This window comes from Ochotona curzoniae, unplaced genomic scaffold, assembly GCF_017591425.1.
Source record: "Ochotona curzoniae isolate NIBS_2020 unplaced genomic scaffold, NIBS_Ocur_1.0 contig_2754, whole genome shotgun sequence".
Classification (NCBI taxonomy): domain Eukaryota; kingdom Metazoa; phylum Chordata; class Mammalia; order Lagomorpha; family Ochotonidae; genus Ochotona; species Ochotona curzoniae.
This window is the reverse complement of record NW_024465582.1, coordinates 16,174,695-16,193,171: the sequence shown is the minus strand read 5'-3', so window position 1 is coordinate 16,193,171 and position 18,477 is coordinate 16,174,695. Positions and strand designations below refer to the sequence as shown.

Here is an 18,477-nt window from a genome sequence, read left to right as displayed (position 1 = left end):
CATTTTTTTTTCCTTGAAATAAGTTATCTGAAGAGAATATGATAGGACAAAGGATATATACTTTTTAAAAGTTTTTTTTTTTTATTTCTTTCTCTACCCCAGACACAAAGTTTTTTAAAATAAGTCAAGCTTGAGTTATTCAATTTTTAATGTTGCTACACTTCATTTGATAATTATTGTATGAACTGTAATTTAATTTGCACATAACTAAATTTGATGGAAAATAAGGCATTTCTTGATTTCAACAGGTAATTGAAATCTAGGCTCTAAGAAGTATTGGAACCCAGAAGTACTATCTTTCTGGACTGTAAAAAGACACAGGCTTTAAAGGTATTAACATTTCATGTTAGGGAACCCCCCCATTGTTATATCCACTTTCATGGGAGTACTAGGTCTAACCTATGTCGTAACATCAAGACTTCAGCCTGAACAGAATACATGATGTAGTTAACAGAATAAGGAAATCCTCCCCAAAAGGTACCTATACCCTAACATCCAAAAGCAACGGCAATTAGATTATCCCAGTGGCTGCATTATGACCTGATGAGCCCTAGAGAGCAGAGTTTTCCTCAGAAGAGGCCTGCGTCCAGCATGAGAAGGACTAGTTAAAGAAGCCATGGTTGCCTCTAAGCTCACATACACGTAAAAAAGGGAGGGAGAAAAGTAACTGTGAGGTGCGTGGGTGGATGTGTTAATTCACTTGACCATAGTCATTATTTTGGTCTATTTGTGTTTCAAAGCATCATGTTTACAATATAGACATTTTAAAAAAAAGATTTATTCCTTTTCTCTATTTGAAATGCAGAGTAACAGAGAAGGAAGGAGACAGAGATTTTCCATCTGCTGATTCACCCACCAAATGGCCACAGCTGCTGGAGCCTGGACCAGGCAGAAGCCAGGATCCATCCAGGTTTCCTTCCTCAGTGTCAGAGGCCCAAGTACTTCATCATCCTCAGCTGCTTTCCCAGGGACATTAACAAGGATCTGGATTGGAAACATAGTTGCCAGGACACAGATGTCATCTTAACTTGCTGTGCCACAATACTTACCCCACATCGCAGTCTTGATTCTCTATGAAGTTATTAATTCTTTAATGTACTGAACTTTGGTGGCTGCTGGTGTGTGTATAGTAGACTAAGCTGAAACCTGAAGCACATGCATCCCATATGGTTCTGGTTATCCAGCTCCCTGTAATGTGCCTGGGAAAGCAGCGAAAGATGGTCTACTTATAGAGCCCCTGTACCCACATGGAGACTCAGAGTGTTTCTTCTGGCTTCAGCCTGGCCCCAGCGCTAGCTGGTATAGCTGTTTGGGGAGTGAACCAGCAGATGGACGAGTCACTGTTCTCTGTCTCCTTTTCTCTGTCTGTAAACTCTGACTTTCAAGTAAATAGCTCAATCTTTATATAAATACATACACACACCTATATATACCCTCTTGTATCTATGTAGACAGTATTATTAACATTGATTATGTAAAGGTTAAAAATTATTCAGTACATAAAATAAATTATTTGAGTAGAGAACTTTCAAAGCATTTGTTGATGTTTACCTCATTGGCATTTATAAATAAAACTTTTAAACTATATAACTTCAATACTTGTTGATAAATTTTCTTTGTATCAAATTGTTAAGGTAGCTTTTTTGATGAAAATAAGACTGATATTAATAGGAGAAAATGGTAAATGTGTTTTGGGAACACTAGATGAATAGGAATTTCAGATAATAAAAATGGTTAGAATTAACATGAAAGAAAAATACTAGTGCAGACAAAGGAAAGGTACAAATAATCTTTACCTTTCTGTCTCCCTCATTCTCTTAGATCTTAAATTGTGGGCTATGATAATCTTAGAAAATTACTTTACTAAATATTTGTTTTCCTGGAATCTAGACAGAAATGTATCTATATAAAACATACTATTAGGACTTATAACATCTGGAAACAAACTCCAGAGGACAGTGTTTTGAAACTGTTCGCATCTGTGTTTATAACTTCTTAATTCAAGTAAGATTTTCAGCAAAATAACTTTTAAAGATACAACGTGTGTGACTTTTTAAAAGATGTCCTTTAAAGAATTGATGGGGATCCTTAATTGTCTTGTTTCAAGGTCTCTAGGATCAAAGGAGATAAAATGTGAAAGTACCTCAAATATACTGGTGCTCAATAATTTTAATTTCATATTATAGCGCAGAATTTAAGGTATATTCTAGAGTCTCCTAAAAATTTTAATTACACATTAAATCAACATTAAAAAAAGATGCGCTTTAAAAATGAATAAGCACATAGAAACTATCCCTTTCATCATATATAGTCTAATATTAAGCATGCAAGTTATCAGTTATTAAGTAATTGGTTATTTCCTTTATTAAAGCTGTGTATTTTTTTCAGTATACAATTATGATCCAGACGTGCATGTGAACAACTGCGCTTAGTCAGACTGAGCACTGAATAATGAGTGGTGCAGCTCTGGGCCTCGAGATTGTTTTTGTCTTTTTTCTGGCTCTGTTTCTACTTCATCGATATGGAGACTTTAAGAAGCAACATAAGCTTGTGATCGTTGGCACCCTTCTTGCTTGGTATCTCTGCTTTCTTATTGTCTTCATACTGCCCCTGGATGTTAGTACGGTAAGAAGTGAAACTGATGTTCATGTCACAAAAGCAGTTATAATCATTTAGCATATCTGACACTACGTTATTTCTTAAATATAGCTAAGTGATATAAGCTTATGCTTACATTTTGAATTTAAATGCTGTTTTCAGATTCTGATCATTAGAAAACATAGTGAAAATAGTAGTTTTAAGAAGATTTATTAACTGCCATATCCCTTAAGTACTTGCTAATGGTTTGGTTCTGATTTTTAAACCCTCCATCCACTGGTGTAGACAATATACAACCGATGCAAGCATGCTGCTGCAAATTCCAGCCCTCCTGAGAACAACATCACAAGGTTATCTACAACTCTCGCCCCAACTCCAAGGTATTTCTTTTTTTCTAAATATGAATGTTCCAGGCTGTAATTTGTCTTGTTTTAATTTATTTATTTGAGAGACAACAAAGAGAGAGTGACAGCTGTCATTCACTCTCCAAATGCCTATTGGCTGTCGACCCGCCAGTCTGAAGTCAGGACCTGGAAGCCCAATTGTGACTTCCCCTAAGGGTGAGAGGGCCTTGTGCACTTCACGCCATCACCTGCCAACTCCCAGGCTCCACATTAGGAGGGAGCTGGGGCTTGAGTCCAGGTGTCCTGGGAGGACGTGGCTTAGTAAATGCTATTGTAACTGCTTTGCCTGATGTCTGCCCTGGGAAATGATTTTAAAATAGTTTTTACCATCAATTTTACATTTTTAAAAGTTACTCTCAACTGTTCCTTCCACTTCTGTTTTGGTAGACTTTACTACATTGTATTCTATGTAAATCTGTTTTTTAAAAAATATGTATTGATACACAGGCCTTGCAGTAGATTGTAGTGAGAAGTTTGAAGATCTGAATTTTTAGTGCAAGTTGTTCCTCTTATTAAATATATTATTTCCAAAACTTTCATTTTCTCTCAGCCCATCTCAGAGCCAAGAAAATGGGACATGCCTTTTCTCTTTTGCCTAATTTGTAAAGTTGTGTCAAAAGGCAAGCAGATGCAATGAAAGACTCTTAACTGAATTTGATCTGTAATACTGCATCAAGGTGGAGGAATCCATCATGGGGGTAGGGTGGGGGGAGGGGTTGGGGGAATCCCAGAGCCTATGAAACTGTGTCACATAATACAGTGTAATTAAAAAAAAAAAGGCAAGCAGAGTTATGATAAAGGACAAAGTTGTGAAAAGGACAAGCTGAGTGTTTCTCATTGCACATCCTTTGAAGTTCTTATATTTCATCTACAGTAAATAAAAGTTTAAATTGTGAAAATATTGTATGGAATTCATGTGAAATTTTTATGTTAAAAAAATGGACATTGAATTAGCTTTTACCAATAATTTAAGTACTAGTTGCATGCTTCTTCATGCAGCTTTTAAAAAATCCATGAAACTAGCTTGAGTAAAGGTAAATTTAAAATGTGTTACTCCCCATTGAACAACATTTGAGATGGATGTAGGGGTGAGCATTGAACTTAGTATTTCAGATGCAAATTAAGATATCCAGATCCCATACCACAGTATATAGAACAACTCTCCATCTCTGGCTCTTAAGCCCAGCTTCCTGCTGGTGCAGAACTTTGGAGGCCGTGGTGATGGTTCAAGTGGTTGGGTTTCTACCTCCTGTGTGGGAGACCTGGATTGAGTTCCTAGCTCCTGGCTTAAGTGCCGGTCAGGGGCCTTTGTGGGCATTTGTGGGAGAGAACCACTGGATAGGAACTCTACTCTATCTTTCTGCCTCTTCGGTAAATAATAAAAATTAAGGGAAAAACTGGAGGCAAATTAGGAGCCATTCCAGACTGTTGGAAGACCTTGGATTAAAAGATATCTTTACAATCTAGGACAACTGTTTGTAAATAGAGGATTGTATTGTCAGAGACTTATCAAATCTTTAAAAACTTTTCAGACAGAATTTTGCTTAAATGTTAGCTAGCATGGATCTCTGTTAGAGCTATACTATTGTAACTTACTTATTAGTATTCCGTTGTCCAGGAATTAATCACCTAATGTCTTCCATTCCCCATAACCCAACTCAATGCAGAAAATAAACAAAAATCCCATTCTACACATGAGGTGAGTGGGTATTTCAAAGGTAATCATTAGAGATTTGATTCAAAATACCTTTACTTTCGGACTGCTGCGTTCTAAGTCATTAATTTAACACTTTGCCCTGATTTTATTCAGTAACCAGAAATACACTGAAAGTTGAAAATCGAAATTGCATTCATCTCTAAAACTGCATTATTACTTTTGTGTGTTTCTTTTCAGTTTTGTAATAAGTTTTGCATTTAGTGTTTTATTCAATATTTAGTTAGAGCCAGTAATTTAGAATTTGAATATATATGCACTTTTCTATGTGTAAAATTAGTTTCGTTGTTACTTATGATTAATTGGCTTTAAATTGTTATTGAACAGCCAACACCCATGTTTTAAGCCATGGAGTTATATTCCTGATGGAATTATGCCAATTTTCTGGAGGGTAGTATATTGGACATCACAATTTTTAACATGGTAAGTTAAATTTTTTTTTAATTAAACAGTTAATTTTCTGGGGACTAGAATTGTGGTGCAGTGGGTTAATTCCCTGCTTGTGACTTCAGCATCCCATATCAGACTGCCAATTTGAGTGCCAGCTACTCTGTCTGCAAACCACTTCCTACTCATGTGCCTGGAAAGGCAGCAGATGTTGACCCAAATGCCATCCACAAGGGAGACCCACCTGGAGTTGCCGAATTTGGCTGGTCCTAGCCTTGGCTCTTGTGGCCATTTTTTTTTTAATTTTATTTTTAAAATAATGATTATACGGTTGATCAGGGTGGGAAGGATCGAGGTTTAGAGAAAATTGGGTAAATTCATTGCTTCCAAATTTGCTTTGTCTTGTTGTTGTTTCTGGGGGAAGAGGAAAGACAAAGGGGGAAACCATTCACGACCTCCCACACGTCCCAGTACCGAGGGATGAGGAACTGCCACCTCACATCAACGCAGAGTCTCGGTGTGCACATATTCCGAGGGGTCTGTCCAAGTGGCGTGGATAGTTCTGAAATGCTGTGTTATGGCCATTTTAGGAGTGAAACAGCTAAAGAAAGATGTCTCCTTCCTTTTTCCCTCCTCCCTCACTTCCTGTCTGATGCTCTTCCAAATAAATTAATAAATTGGTAAATCTTTGCAAGATTTAAAAAAAAAACTGGAGTAAAGTTATGGTTTTTTTCTTTGAAACTTCTCACTTTGGCATATAGTGTCATTTGCTTTTTATCCTTTAAATCTTTGTCTTCTTTCTGCTGGCTCAAGTTTCTCCCATCTTAAAAGATGAAAATAAAAAGGAAAAGGAAAATCAGATAAGCAGAAACAGAATCTGCCTGTCACCGTGTCCTATCAGACACTGCTTTCTCTTCTGACCTTCAGTCCAGGCTTCTTCTGGTCCTGTTGCTATGTGAAACTGCATTTGATAAGGTCATCATCCTTCCCTGGTTTTCTTTGTATTTTCTTAGGCCAGCCTTCGAAATTAACAGCATGAGAATTACCTTCACTTCTGTGGTTCATTTCCTTAAGAGTGACCTTCTGTAGAGTCTCATCTGTAATCATTCTGATTCCGGACAGTGGATAACCATAGACTCATTGATTAATCATTCATTCTAAGTCTTCATTTTTATTCATTAGAGCCTTGGCTTTCCATTGAGTTCCGCATTTACTCACTTTGATCTCTTAGATATTCTTCAAGCAACAAAGCTTTAAAACTGGAGGCAGAGAATATTGCAAGAGGAAAACAAAACAAAACAAAAAACAAACCCCCGCAGAGTAATGCTCCTACACAGTCATGCTTATTGAATTCAGCTGGGCTGTCAACAGTGCCAGACTTGCCTTCTTTAATTCTTTAATCAGCTTACTCTCTGCTTTTTTTTTAAAATTATGTTTTTATTTCATTTTTCAAAAGATTTATTTATTTATTTTTCTTTTATTTGAAAGGCAGATTTACAGAGAAAGATCCTCCTTCTGCAGGTTCACTTCCCAGATGGCCACAGTAGCCGGGACTTGAACCAGTGCCAACACTCATTGCTGGTGCTGCAAGGCAGAGGATTATCCTGTGAGCCACCACGGTGGCTCCATTTATATCATTTCTAAGTCCTACTATTGAATTTATCTTTGTGGCTCTTTCTTGCTCCTCCCCCAAAGCACCTTCACTCAGCACAGGTGACTACTCTGTTACCATACTGTGAAAGTGAAAGTCATCAGTCGGCAACCATTGACCTTCTTCCCAGCAAACCTACTTACCTTCCCCCTCCAAGGGGCGGAGGAGAGACGGGGTGGGGAGAATCACTCTTGTCAAAGTTCATCCCTCTGGGCTCAGCAGCGTGGCCTAGCGGCTAAGGTCCTCGCCTAGAACGTGCCAGGATCCCACATGGGTGCCAGTTCTGATCCCAGCAGCTCCACTTCCTGTCCAGCTCCCTTCCTGTGGCCTGGGAAAGCAGTCAAGGACTGCCCAGAGCTTTGGGACCCTGTACCCATGTTAGTTTACTCTCCAAATGCGCACAAAAGCAAGGGCTGAGCCAGACCAAGGCAAGGAGTTCCTTTGGGGTCTCCCATGTGAGTGTTGAGGTCATTACCTGCTGTCTCCCAGTCACATCAACAGGAAGTTGCATGCACAGTGAGTTCAGGACTCAGGCTCAGGCACTCCACCACGGGATACAATGCCCAAAGTGACAGCTTCACTTGCTGCACCATTATGCCTGCCTCTTGTAATCATTTCCTAGTGGGGAAAATCATACATTAAAATTGAGATGCATTTATTTCTGGTATTTTTGAGACTGTACAAGTACATATAAATGTTTTGTTACTTAATCATATTTTTTCTGCCCTTCCAGGATTCTGTTACCTTTTATGCAGTCGTATGCAAGATCAGGAGGATTTTCCATCACTGGAAAGATTAAAACTGCTCTCATAGAAAATGCAATCTACTATGGCACTTATTTATTGATTTTTGGAGCATTTCTAATTTATGTAGCTGTAAACCCACGTTTGCATTTAGAATGGTAAGAAAACATTACTATTGTTTGTCCTTTTTAAAAATTAGTTTCTCAAGGCCTGGCATTGTAGTATAGTAGGCTGGCATCCCATAACTAGTACTAATTAGAGCCTGGACTGCTCCACTTCTGATCTAGCTCCCTGCTAAGCCCTAGGTGGCAGAAGATAGCCCAAGCACTGATGCTTTTGCCAAGCGTGTGGCAGAGCTGGAGGAAGCTCTTGGCCTGGCCCAGTCCAGCCCTGGGCTGTTGCAGTCATTTGGGGACTGTGCCAGCAGATAGAAGATCAGTCAGTCTCTTTGTCCTCTCAATCCTTCCGTAATTTTGCCTTTCAAATAAATATATGACTTTGAAAAACAAAAAAAGATTTTTATCTCATACATGTAGTTAAACAGACATTTTGACAAGATATATATATCAATCTGTGCTTTGTATAGATTCTCCAAAATGGCATCTGAATAACCTTATTGTTAAGAAAGAAAATATGAAATAACATCTTTAAAGACATTAGCTATTGTAAATGAGTTGATGCTTTGCCTATAACTATATTAAAAGCAATAACATTATTTTTGGATAGATTTCAGATTTTTTAAATGGTTTCCTTTCTCGCCTGAACTTATGGCTTATTTCTTTCTGTTTTAATTAAGTTTGAGGTCATATTTGCCCTTAGTGTAATTTTAGATTTATATATTTCCACAAAATGTAGAACTGTTTTATGCTTATTTTCTGTAATATTTTGTTAAAAATGAGATCTGAAAATTTAGGAGCAGAGCAGTAGTTGGGCCTCACTGTTTTGGTTCGTGTTTTTTTTTCCATTAATTATTCTAGATTCCAATTTCAACTGTAATAGAAGCAGTGGTTTCTATATTAACATTAATTATTGCAATAATAGTTGATTTTTCCATCAAAATCCATAGATTATCTATAATTAGTAAGTAAAAAAAATTATCTATCATTAGTAATGTAAAATTCTGCTTATCATCAGGGGAAATACTTTCTGAGAAAACATTTCATTGTTATTATTTTCAGCTTACATTTCTATAGGAAAATGTATTTATCACAGCCCTCTGCTTATGTTTTCTGTTTCTTAGGAACCAGCTTCAGACGATTGGCATTGCTGCTGCAAATACATGGGGTCTCTTTCTTCTTGTGTTACTGTTGGGATATGGCTTGGTGGAAATACCTCGATCATACTGGAATGGAGCAAAAAGAGGTTATCTGCTTATGAAGACTTACTTTAAGGCAGCCAAGCTCATGACAGAGAAAGCTGATGCAGAAGAAAATTTAGAAGATGTTATGGAGGTGAGTAAATTTAAACCTCATGAAAAGTTGTGGCTAAATTGTATGCCATTTCCTTTTACTCAATGTTGATTTTTGTTGTTTTTAGCACATGGATGGGGTTTAGACAACAGATGTTGGCAATGGGTCATCCTAGATGGATTTCTAATGGCGATTCAGCCTCGTAGGTTTTATTTGCAACCTCCAACTGGGAAAAATTCAAGATTAATCCTGTTGTTTTGGGGTAACATTTAATAGTGTTACTCTCAAAAGTCTCCTAGATCAGATGATAAATTATAAGGTCACCCTACCATAGAAATGAAAATAATGATCAGGGGACACTCTTCTTGAAAGCTTAACCCAAGGTTGTGTCTAGAAACCTCATTTGAGAACAATTACACTGCAGTTTGAATCAATAAATTGCATTTCCTATTGTAACGTTGAGCTACTTCATGTACTATGAAATGCAGGCGACTTGAGCCAGTTTCACAGCATTGTTGAAATGTAGCTTTCAATAATATACACAGAAATGCACAATAAATTACAAACTTTTATTGTTAAGAGAAATTTGATTATGAATTTGAAGATATTATTGAAGTTAGCTCACATCTTTTACTCCTCTGTGAAAATGCACCACTCAGTTATTACAGTCCAATTTAAAATCTCACATTCAAAGCTTTTCATTTGTATTAGAATAAGCTCCATTAGGCTTTAATGTTGTCTACAAAAACTAGTTTTACGCATGATAGCTCTGCAGGCTTATTCCAAGCCTCTTAACTTTCTCATATTGATTGATTTTGATTCTGTAATTTGCTAATAATAATGAAGTAGTAAAAAGTTGTTCAGATTTAGTGTTTGCCAAACACTCAACTTTGGTTCCCCAAGTTAACAATGATCACAATAGCAATTATAGAGACTGAAAACTCTTCACTAATTTACATATGTTAATATAACAATTCTTAAAACAACTCTATAAGATAAATTTGTATCCACCTTTTATTTTTTTAAGATTTATTTATTTCTATTGGGAAGTCAGATATACAGAGAGCAAGAGAGACAGAAACAGAGAGGATGATGTTCCATCCGTTAATTCACTCCCCAAGCAGCTGCAACGGCCGGAGCTAAACTGATCCAAAGCCAGGAGTCAGGAGCCTCTTCCAAGTCTCCCACACGGGCACAAGGTCCCAAGGCTTTGGGCCATCCTGAACTGCTTTCCCAGGCCACAAGCAGGGAGCTGGATGGGAAGTGGAGCTGCCTGGATCCTGGTATGTTCAAGGCGAGAACTTTTAGCTGTTAGGCTACCGTACTGGACTCAAAAGGAAGAAAAATTTTTAAAAAACACTCATGGGCCCGGGCGCGGTGGCGCAAGTGGTTAAAGGTCCTCGCCTTGCATGCCCGGGATCCCATATGGGCACCGGTTCTAATCCCGGCAGCCCCGCTTCCCTTCCAGCTCCCTGCCTGTGGCCTGGGAAAGCAGTCGAGGATGGCCCAAAGCCTTGGGACCCTGCACCCGCGTGGGAGACCCAGAAGAGGCTCCTGGCTTCGGATCGGCATAGTATCGGCCCGTTGCGCTCACTTGGGAGTGAATCATCGGACGGAAGATCTTCCTCTCTGTCTTTCCTCTCTGTATATCCGCCTTTCCAATGAAAAAATAAAAAAAAAAAAACCACTCATAAATCACTGATTATTATTAGAGCCTTTAGGGAATGGTTTGATTTTGCCTCTGGTATTGGTATGGATTATTCGTAGAGTCTATATGTTCTAAATTTTGACAGATGTAACTAAAATATTTTCCAAGTAAAGTATATCACTTTTTACTGTACATAAAGCCTGTTTTCTCAAAGTTTTAACTCATTACATTCATCAAATATATCAATTTTTAAAATAATTTTACTAGAAAACATCTCATTTTGTAATTTGTAATTTTAAACAAAGATGTATGCATTTGAGGGACAGAGGGGCAGGTTTGAGAAAGACTGAGTTTCCCATCCGTTGTTTCTACTCCCCAAGTGGGTGTAACAGTAAGCATTGGGGCCAGACCAAACCTAGCAACCAGTAAACACCCACATGGGCCTCCCATGTGCTTAGGTTAACGGCCTAAGTACGTGGGTGGTCCTGTTAGCAGGGAGCTGGATTGGAAGGATAGCTGGGACTCAGACCAGCACTCTGATATGTGATGCCAACATTGTGAGTGGCGGGATACGTGGCTGTGCCCAGACACAGCCTCTGTCATTGTTTTCAGTGAATTCAAGTATCTTGAGATGTTTATTAATCAGTGGGATTTCTTCTGTAGCCCCTTTTTCTGTTTGTGTGCAAGAGAGCTCCACACACAAAAGTTAGGGATTATTTGACATATAAATATTTTCTCACAGTTTAGTCAGTTGGTCTCTCTGTCACTAGTTTTGTATTCCTGAAAGCCTTTCTCCACCATACTGCCAGAATGTTCTTTTTGGCTTCCTACTCAGATGTTCCTTGCCTCCCAGGTTGTGAACATGCTGTTCCTTCTGCTTAAACAGTGGCTTCAACTTTTTAAACGAATTCATGAATAGTGTAGAATATTGTGACTTCTTCGCAACTACTGGCTCTAAAGATTCTTTTCCCTAACCCTTTTATGTATCTTATGTTCATTAAATTACTTATTCTTTATCACAAAACTGTAATTTTAGGCAAAGACTGCTAATACCGTGCCCTCTCGGCCTTGAATGCAGCACGGTGCTGCCGTGTAGTGTGCTCTAAATAGGCACATGTACGATGGATCAGTCAGTTGGAACAGTGCTCTAGTACAAAGCCTGCAGGTAGGGAAAAGAGCCTATGCTTTAGGACGTTTGTCATTTTTGCTTCCTCTAATTTCTTCACTCTGTTTTAGATGAGATAATTGATCTTGATGAGCAAAGTGGAGGAATACAATCCTGTTCTTTGAGGATTACCAAGTTTGATCCTTTGTGGACTTATTTATAATATTTATTCATCTTTGTGTACCAAGTAAGCAAATGATAATGAAATAAATCTAGAAAGTAATAATAAAAAAAATGAGGATCCAGATAAGGACTATTTGTTGACCTTACAATTTTACTTAAGGACCTTTGTTCAGTGAAAAGAACTTCATGTAATACTAAGTAATGTGAGTTTAAATTATACTTGTGAGAATGTCTGTAGTACTTAGTGCATTCTTATTTGAAACGTCTGATTTATAGAACTGAAAGCAGTGTTACTGTTCTTATAGGAGGTTCGTAAAGTGAATGAAAGCATCAAGTATAACCATCCATTGAGAAAATGTGTGGACACAATACTTAAGAAGGTAATCAAATATTTTCATTGAAAGTATAGATTCTATTTATTAAAAACATCAGAAAAGTATGAAAAAAAAAACCCTGTAGCTCAGGTCTTTCTGACATATGTTCATGGAAATATGAAGCATAAATCAGTAGTAATTTTAAGTGGTATTTTCCCTTATTATTACAAGCTTAGCGTTAATTATTGGCGGTTTTTTCCATGGAAATATGAAGATAACTGTGATGTCAAGTAATGTCTAATAGTCTCCATGACACAGTAATGGAGGTAACTTTTCAAACATTGTTGTATGTGGTTACTGAAGGCGTGTCTCCTACAAAAAAATTAACAAGGGTTTGATATCTTTCGATCTGCTTCTTCTATGTATTTTGCAATATACGCAGTTCATGTATCATTAAGTGGATGACTTGAAATACTGAAAACATATTTAATAAGATGTCATACAGTTAAGATTTTAATATATTAATATTGAATTAGGAGTATTGATATAATTCTAAAAATTATTATTTGTTAAGTTCTCTGTTTTTCTGTAGGTGCCCACAGAAGCATTACAATATCTCCTTTCCTATATTTTCCATCTGTGGTACTGAGTATTAGCTCACATTTATTTTGGCTATAATGATGGTTACGTTTGCTACTTTTTTAGGACTTGCCAGGAAGGTTAACTAACTTACCAAGGTTCATATAGACAACAAATTACTACTAGTACAGTAGTAACTCTAAACTACATGTTCATTTTTCTTTACATTTTCAAAAATTCAGCATCTTAGGTTTATGATAATTCTTCTATATTATGTAGGAAGTTTTATCTGGCATCTGCTTGGAATAATCCTCTTAAGTACTAGTTGCTTCGCATGTGTAGACTTCTTTGCTTCTACCCATATCTAGATAGTATATCTGAGCATAAAGATTGATAGAAGAAAGAAGAAGAAATTCATTGAGTCTCTTAAAGTATTTCGCAAAGATTCCAGAAGATCAAGATCTATTTGGGAATGCCAATAAAGGAAAATGTTATTGAGAAAATTACAGATGCTGAAGACTGAAAGATTTTTAACAAAATCATTTTTGTGTCTTTTTACATTAATATTTTAAAAATCTTCCTTTTAGTGTCCTACAGAGTATCAGGAAAAAATGGGTAGGAATATGGATGATTATGAAGATTTTGATGAAAAGCGTAATACTTACCCAAGTGAAAAAAGTCTGGTAAAATTGCATAAACAGGTAATTTGGATTATTAGTTGTAGCTATTTTACATACTTATAATTTGTTAGATTTACAATTGTCCGCAGCAAAGAGATTTTGAGTGCATGTGTGTATCATTGCCTTCGATCCTGGATTTAATCCTCTTTAGAGTGTTGTTTTTCTCAGGGGTGGTAATGGTATGGTGTTGGGGAGAGTTACTCATTGAGCATACTGTTAAATCTGTATAGAATCATTTTGATATTAACACCTCAGACCCAAACATTAAATGCTGCTAGCACCTTCCTTTCTTGTGGCAATGAAATTGGACTCCCTCATGGGGAGTTAACCACTGTTACATCAGAGCAGTAATGGCTCTGCCCATGTTTCTCCTCCTAGGTGATTTATTCAGTTCAGAGGCACCGTCGAACTCAAGTACAATGGCAAATTCTTTTGGAACAAGCATTTTATTTAGAAGATGTAGCAAAAAATGAAACTACTGCTACTCGTCAGTTTATTCACACCTTTCAGCCAGCAGAGCCAGAAAATAGACTTATCCAATATTTTTATACTCCTACAGTTGGTATGTAATTTGATACAAAATTTCCAAGTTTTATTATATTTTTTTCTGCATAAAAACATATATATGTTTCAGTAGTGAAGAGTTGAGAATTTTACTTGTGTTTTGATTATAGCACAGTATATGATAAGCTTTCCCCCCAATAACTTCTGCTTGTCCCATTATATGTAATCCATTAATTCCACTATTATTTCATAAGTAATCAGAATTCAATACAAAAATATATGTACTACGTCTACTGGCTTGAGTATGTTAGTACTATTGTTGGGAGCTTCATATGTCAATTTAAGAAGACAAACATTTCTGTCATGTGGAATGAGAAAAGCAAATAATAAACACATTAAAGTATAAGTATGTTCAATAGGCATTTGGCTATAACAATTGGCATTTGTGGAAACTTCTGGGCTGCAAATATAAATTTGGTTGCCATTAATGTTTAGTGAGCCATGGGTCCGGATAAAATCTGTAAAGAAATGATTGGAATAGAGAAGATAAGCCTAAAGAACTCCAGAATTTAGCAATAAGTTTTTTTGTTTTCAGGAGAAATCAGCAGAAAAAACTAGAAAATGTGCCAGCATCCTGTGACACGAGCATCCCATGTGGGTGCCTGTTCAAGTCCTGGCTGCTTCATTTTTAATCTGGCTCTTTGCTAGTGCCTTGGGAAGAGCTGCGAGGAATGGCCCAAATGTTTGGGCTCCTGCCACCCACACTGGTTCCTGGCTTTGGCCTGGTCTAGCCTAACCTGTGCCACCATCTAAGGAGTGAATCAGAGGATAAAAGCGTGCTTATTCAATCTCTCTCTCTCTGTCTCTGTCTCTCAGTATTTCAAATAATTAAGCAAATCTTTAAAAAAAATGTTTTGAGGACAAGAGTATGCGAAGTAACTTTTCCAATATTAAGTTCAGGTCAAGTATGAATGCTAAGATAGGATCATTGTATTTTAGTAAAGTGAAGATGGCTTTAAAATTTAAAAACCTGATTGGAACTTTGAAAGGGGCATGGAGAATAATTGCAGTCAGAATAGTAGACCCTTAGTGTTCTTGTAAAAGAACAGAGAAAAGTGACAATAGTTGACTGAAGATTGACTGGAGATAAAGGATGGAGCGTCAGAGAAGTTCTGGCTTACAGTTTGGCAATAATATTAGAGAGGAAACTTGGGGACAGTAAAGCATTTCTAGGATGGTATTTATGAGTGTTAGAGGTAAGCTGGGCAACAGTGAATGGAGAATATCAGAAGAGGAGGAAAGGCTTAGTTACACTTCAGGTGTAGATGACTTGTAGTGATGCAAACTAGGGGAAGTTCTCTGAATCACCTTAAAAAATTTTTTTTTTTCTTAGTGGATATAAAAGAGATGATTTTTTGATATTTGAGGAGGAAAGAAAAGGTACAAAATAGTTACCTAAAAGTGGACCTGCAGAAAAATGAAAGGATTATGGTAGGTTAACCAGGCAGATCCGATAACCCACCTGAAGCTAGTAATGAAGAATTTAAAGTGAGGCTGGTCAACAAAGTTGTATGTTTTTCTTTGGCAATGTCTGATGTGCCTGCTCACAGTGGCCAGGAAGTCAGGCCTAACAAGGATGTGGCTTAACAAAGCAAGCGCAGTGAACTAACATGGCACCAGGGAGCCGGGAGAACAGAGAGTAGCTATCCCCAAAGACTGTACAGTCTGAGATAGGTAATAAGAAAGGAAATAAGGATACAAGGGTATTAAGTAATTTTTTTAAAGTGATAGACTAAATGGCTAACTGGTGCAAGTGTAGTCTTACAGTTGGTTGCTAGACAAAGGTTTTGTTCAGAGACAAGGATGGTGGAATGAGATTATATGAAAGGATTGGACTTGCTGACAGTGGAACGTAGGGATAGCAATGGAGATGAGTAGCTTAGGTTCACTGGGGATAGATGACAAAATCATTATGTAAAGAAAGTGAGAGACCTGCCTGATGGAAAGGAGGGTCATACATGCAGAAACTGAAACCAGCAGGAGAAACAGGGAGGAAGATCTGTCCATTAATCCACTCCCCAAGCGGCCACAGTGGCTGGAGCTGAGCCAATCCAAAGCCAGGATCCAGGAACTTCTTCCAGGTCTCCCACGTGGGTGCAGGGTCCCAAGGCTTTGGGGTGTCCACTGCTGTTTTCCCAGGCCACAAGCAGGGAGGTGGATCGGAAGCAGGGATGCCAGGATTAGAACCAGTGCCCATATGGGATCCTGGCATGTGCAAGGCAGGGACTTTAGCTGCTAGGCTATTGGTGCTGGGCCCTTTATTTCTTTGTGTTTACCTAAATCCACAGTTAAAACCAGAATCCTCTGAAATATTCCCATACAATCTTAACTCATGGTCTTTAAATGTTAACATTTCACCATACTCATTCGGTTTATCCTTCTCAATGTATAGTCTTGAATTTTACCTTAATTGTATCCAGATTTGGTAACTCTGCCCATCAGTGCTTTCAATGTACACTTTCTAACAATAAAGACACTTTCTATCACAAATCAGGAAACAAATATGGGCACTATACTATTATTTACAGTCATGATTCAGCTTTTGCTAATTTTTATCAAAAAATATTCTTTGTTAAAAGAAAGGAAAAAGAACAATCCTGGCTCATATGGTACATTCTGTTGTCAGGTCTTCTGCATCTCCTTTAACCTAAACTTTTTCTTAGTCTTTATTTGTGGATCGTAACATGGAGGCTTTTGAAAAGCATGCTTCATTTTTCTGTTGAGTGGCCCTGATTTGAATTTGATGTTGCTACATGATTATACAGTTTCTACATGTCTGGCAGGAAGGCTGGAGCACTAATGCCTCGTTCGCAGTAAACCACAACAGGAAGTACGTAGCATAATTTTATCCCATGATTGATGATCATTTTGCTAGGGCAGTGTCAGTTTTGCCTCCATAAAGTTGATGTTTCTCTTTGGAATTAAGTATTTTGGGGAGTTGTTTTTTTTTTTTTTGAAACAATTAAATACTCTGTTGTTTTTTTTATAGTTTTCCTAATTGAAGCATTTCTTTTATCTTCCAGAATGGTATTGGGAATGTCTGTTACGCCCATGGTTTTACAGAATCCTAGCTGTGGTTTTATCCATCTTTTCTGTGATTGTCGTGTGGTCGGAGTGCACATTCTTTAGCACTACTCCTGTCTTATCCCTCTTTGCAGTCTTCATACAGCTTGCAGAAAAAACCTACAATTATATTTATATCGAGGTCAGTTTGCTTTACATCTGTCAAAAATATGATTTTTAACTGTCGTATCTTTTGCATATAGTCCTAGCTTGAAATGAAAGTTTTGATGGTTCTCACAGTAATATTGTGCATACTTCTGAAAAGAAGCTTCATAAATGTGTACAGACCATAAAAACTCAAGACGGTATGTGAGGAGGAAAGAGCATGTGTGGATGGGCTGAGTTTATGGAAGTGTTTTGGTCCTCCCCATGCCAGCGGAGCTGCAGGTTACCTTCATTTGAAGAGTTACCAAGCAAATGGGAGAACAGACTTTAAGAGGTAGATTTGGAGCTGAAGCCCTTAGGAGGTTGAACTTGCTGAGATGCAGATGACTTTCATAATTTCACTTTCTTAATGTGATTTTAAAAGTTTCTATTACTATATTTACACTGTTGATCAGTAAATATCAGCTGGAAATGGAGAATGCTTGTGATAGTATATAAAGTGATGGTTTAAAATCTGTTAGTCTCACACTGTTGTTTTTGGTTTTTCCAGATTGCCTGCTTTCTTTCCATCTTCTTTCTAAGTATCTGTGTTTATTCGACTGTGTTCAGGATTCGTGTATTTAACTATTATTACCTGGCTTCCCATCACCAGACTGATGCCTACAGCCTTCTTTTCAGTGGCATGTAAGTAGGGTTGAGTTTGTTTTTTTTTTTTTAAAAAAAGAAAAATATTTTGGAATTCTGTTTTTCTATGAGTTCATTGACTAGATTTAAATAATAGATAGCTGCTTACTGGCAGCTAAACTCTGCTTGAGATTTAGGGTTGAAATAGGTATGCGAGGTTAGGGAGAAGAAAAGTGCAGTATGCCTGAATTTATGAATTAGAACTTCAGCAGATAGATTAGTACTTAGTACCAACAATCAGAGGTTACGGAGTCAATCTGAGCTACAGTGAGTGTTCAGAGATTCTGTGGCCTGACAAAAAGGAGAGAACCTACAGGAATAATCTTTCCTGAGAAGGTTTGATTTTAAGAGAATGGCTGATCTGGACATAATAGTTTTGGTATTCATTTTGTAGCTAATTTTTTTTTAGTCACAGATATATAAGCTGAGCCAGTTGAAACGTGTGCTGTTCCTAATTTGTCTTTTTCACACAGGATGTAAGCAGGGTTAATTTTGTCCTCTCAAACTGATGTGGAATATCTACCACTGTGGACTTACAAGTTGTCTGTCTCTTCTTAAAGCAAACTGTCATTTTTAAAATGTTGGTATCTTTGGGACATTGTCCCCATAAACTTTTAAGTGACACTGATATTTGTTCTTGCTTCTG

At 37.4% G+C, this 18,477-nt stretch overlaps 1 protein-coding gene across 3 annotated transcripts in view; it reads left to right on the top strand.

Annotated features, from left to right (window-relative positions):
• The window catches only part of LMBRD2 (LMBR1 domain containing 2), a 39,497-nt gene that overhangs the window by 7,376 nt on the left and 13,644 nt on the right, over positions 1–18,477 (top strand). For 2 of the 3 annotated variants that reach the window (XR_005883528.1, XM_040977463.1), the window contains exons 2-11: positions 2,389–2,625; positions 2,884–2,978; positions 5,044–5,139; positions 7,488–7,655; positions 8,738–8,948; positions 12,148–12,222; positions 13,323–13,436; positions 13,794–13,977; positions 17,003–17,184; positions 17,698–17,831. Coding sequence is in view for 2 of the 3 variants with exons in the window: in XM_040977463.1 (XP_040833397.1) it covers positions 2,452–2,625; positions 2,884–2,978; positions 5,044–5,139; positions 7,488–7,655; positions 8,738–8,948; positions 12,148–12,222; positions 13,323–13,436; positions 13,794–13,977; positions 17,003–17,184; positions 17,698–17,831 (1,433 nt within the window). In the remaining variant the exon portion in view is untranslated. Of the gene's footprint in view, positions 1–258; positions 331–2,388; positions 2,626–2,883; positions 2,979–5,043; positions 5,140–7,487; positions 7,656–8,737; positions 8,949–12,147; positions 12,223–13,322; positions 13,437–13,793; positions 13,978–17,002; positions 17,185–17,697; positions 17,832–18,477 lie in introns of those variants that run through there. The other variant, XM_040977464.1, reaches the window with a different exon arrangement.